Genomic DNA, 3,332 nt, shown 5'->3' on the forward strand with positions numbered 1-3,332 from the left:
ATGATGTTAACCGCTTGGTACCAATGAGAGATTCTTTAATGTGTAAACTATATGTGATGTCATTTGGGGTGTAAGACCTTCTGCCCTTCCTGGTTATGGCAGAATACAGTTTTGGAATGGCTGAGGGGCTATAAGGCACTCAGCCCCCTGTATTCCCGGTTTTCAATGCATCAGACAGATATTCATCTAACTCGTTGGACTCTGACTGTGTGTTTCCAACTCGGCAACAGGGGCACGGAGGCACGGATTTGTGCATCATGAAGGCAACTGAATTCCCTTTGAGCTGTTTTTTCTTAGGAACTGACGCGCTCGCTGCCTTGACCCGGTTAATTCTTGGATGGGAGACCACAGAAGAAGTCCGGGGTTGCTGTGCAGGAGCAGGCAGTGGCAAACCCACCTCTGTCCGTCTCTCGCCTTGAAACCCCTACAGGGTCGCCATAAGTCGGCTATGAATCGGCAGCACACAGTTATTATTGCCCCGACATGGGGCTGGCCTGATCTCGTCAGATCTTGGGAGCTAAGCAGGGTCGGCCCTGGTTGTTATCTGGACGGGAGACCACCGACGAATATCTCCCGCAGAGTGGGGAGGATTGACGGCTTTGGGTACCAACGGGTGGGTGGCAAGGAGCCGCTGAGATATGGCCTGGCTGGCAGGGCGGCTCCGGGTTTCAAACCCCACAGGGGAGCAAAAGAGCTTTCTCAGTCCCCAAGCGCTTGAGCCGATCAGCTGTGGGAAAGGATGACTCTCTTTCTGCATTGTTGTCTGTGTCTCCTCCTCTCCTCTCCTCTCCCACCCGCCTGGCTCCCTTTTTCTCCTCCTCAGCTCGTGACCGGCTGGCGCTTCAAGAAGAGACCGGGCATCGACAACCTGTTCCAGCAGCTGGCCCCGCTCTACGAAATCGTCATCTTTACATCCGAGACGGGCATGGTGCGTGCGGGGCGGCTGCGCCCTCGCGGTTATGATCCTGCTGTTTCTGCCGGGTGCCTCTGGTCTGACGGGGGGGGGGCGAACAATCCACAAGAATCACACACAGTCCCAAGACAGTCTCGCATGAAAAAACATATACAGATGTGAGCGAGATGCCCCCAGAATAGTACAATGACAAAAGAGACTAGAGTAAAGCCATAACGTCATTTAGTGTCTGGTTATTCCTTCATAGAAAAGATAAAAAGGCCAATAAAATCACACACAGCAGTGTGCTCCAAACTCTCTCAGTCGATCTATATATCTAATAGCCAAGATACCCCCTGCGTGCGGATATCTAAACCCGCACATCGGGGGCACCTAGGGGGCAAAGAGATTTTCCTGCACATTTGGGGCAATCCCCAGATGTGCAGAAAAATCTAAAAAGTTGGGAAAAGTATACCGGGGATATTTAAATCCCCCCAAAAGTACACAAAGTACAATAGCGCTCCCTGCGCATGCGCAGAGAACGCCCTGGCAACTGTCCCGCCACCGCTGGGGCAGGAGGGGGTGGGAGAAGACTTGGCAGGCTGGCGGCTATGGCCTCGCCACCACCGCCGGGGGGGAGAGGGAAAGGAGAAGGTTTGGCAGGCCGAGCTTAGGCCTCACCGCCGGTGCCGGGGGGGGCGGGGGAGGGAGAAGGCTCACCTGCGGCTGCTTCCTTCTCCATGTCGAGCTCCCCCCCGTGAGTATCGTGGGTCCCCCTTCTAGTCTATATACTAATAGCCAAGGGCCCCCCTCTGTGCGGATATCTAAATCCGCACATCGGGAGCACTTGGGGGGCAGAGAGATTTTCCTGCGCACTTGGGGCAGTCCCCAGGTGTGCAGAAAAATCTGAAAAGTTTAAACAACGTTACGGGGGATAGTTAAATCCCCCCCAAAAGTAAAAGAGCTTTCCCTGCCCGTGTGCAGAGAACGCTCTGGGAATTCTGCGGCGGGCCCAGCGGCTGGGAGGCGCTCAGGCCTCGCCGTCGGTGCCTGGGGGGTAGAGAAGGCTTTGCTGCAGCCACTTCCTCCTCAATGTGGAGCTGCTTTTGCAGGCCCGGAACCTTTAGGAATACTCCCCCCCCCCCCCCACACGATCGATATTCTCAAAAGCAGTCTGCTCCAGATTCAATCCCTCTTTCAACACTTATTCCAGATATTTCAGTGTTTCAGACCCTCTGGTCTTTCCTCAGGAACAAATCCTATATAGGAATCTCACATTTGAGATTAAATCTGGAGCAGACTGCTTTTGAGAATACAAGACTGTTAGAAGGATATTGACTGAGTTTGGAGCAGTGTGATTTTATTCACCTTTGTATTTTTTCTATGAAGGAATAAGTGGTTGTTTTTCACTGGTAAAGGTAAAGGTCTCCCTTGCTCGAAAGCCAGACGAATCCGACTCTAGGTTTGCGGTGCTCATCTCCGTTTCCAAGCCAAAGAGCCAGCGCTGTCCGAAGACGTTTCCGTGGTCACGTGGCCGGCATGAGACACCGAGGCACACGGAACGCTGTAACCTTCCCGCCGAAGCGGTACCTATTTATCGACTTGCAATTTCTTGCTTTCGAACTGCTAGGTTGGCAGGAGCTGGGGCCGGAGATGGGAGCTCACTCCGTCTTGCGGCACCCGGGTCTCGAACTGCTGAACTACAGACCTTCCACAGCCTGCAGTTCAGCGTCTTAACCACTGCAGCTCCAACACTACCAGACACTAAATGACCTTATGGCTTTAATCTAGTCTCTCTTGTCATTGTATTATTCTGGGAGCATCTAGCACACGTGTTTATATATTTTTTCATACTAGACTGACTTGGGGGTGGGGCAGAGTGCGAGCGGGAGAAGAAGGGAGTCAGAGTTCCCGGTGACAAGTTGGGGAGGGGGAGCAGATGCCGACGCCGCTGATTATTCCAGCAAGTTCTGCCCCTTGCCACCCAAAGAGTTGCAAGGGGAGGGTAGAGATGAGGTGGGGGAAGACACCGGCGGGTGCGCTTTGAATCGGGCCCCGGCTCCCGGATAAATGACGCCAGCGTGGTGTGGCGGTTAGAGAGGCAGACTCGGATCTGGGAGACCCAGGTTCGAACCCCCCACTTATGCGACGGGAGCTCGCTGGGTGACCTTGGACCAGTCACGCGCTCTCGGCCTGACCTCCCTCACAGGGCGGTTGTGAGGATAAAATGGAGGAGGAGGGAATGACGGAAGCCATCATCGGATCCCTGTTGGAGAGGAAAAGGTAAAGGTCTCCCTTGCTCGAAAGCCAGTCGAGTCCGACTCTAGGGTTGCGGTGCTCATCTCCGTTTCAAAGCCGAAGAGCCAGCGCTGTCCGAAGACGTTTCCGTGGGCATGTGGCCGGCATGACTAAACACCGAGGCGCACGGAACGCTGTTACC

At 54.2% G+C, this 3,332-nt stretch overlaps 1 protein-coding gene across 1 annotated transcript in view; it reads left to right on the forward strand.

Moving 5' to 3' along the window:
* The window catches only part of TIMM50 (translocase of inner mitochondrial membrane 50 homolog (S. cerevisiae)), a 58,198-nt gene that overhangs the window by 43,679 nt on the left and 11,187 nt on the right, over positions 1-3,332 (forward strand). The window contains exon 7 of the mRNA XM_015418786.1: positions 824-928. Coding sequence (XP_015274272.1) covers positions 824-928 — 105 coding nt within the window. The remainder of the gene's footprint in view (positions 1-823; positions 929-3,332) is intronic.

Source organism: Gekko japonicus, unplaced genomic scaffold (assembly GCF_001447785.1).
Source record: "Gekko japonicus isolate JY-2015 unplaced genomic scaffold, Gekko_japonicus_V1.1 scaffold1198, whole genome shotgun sequence".
Taxonomy (NCBI): domain Eukaryota; kingdom Metazoa; phylum Chordata; class Lepidosauria; order Squamata; family Gekkonidae; genus Gekko; species Gekko japonicus.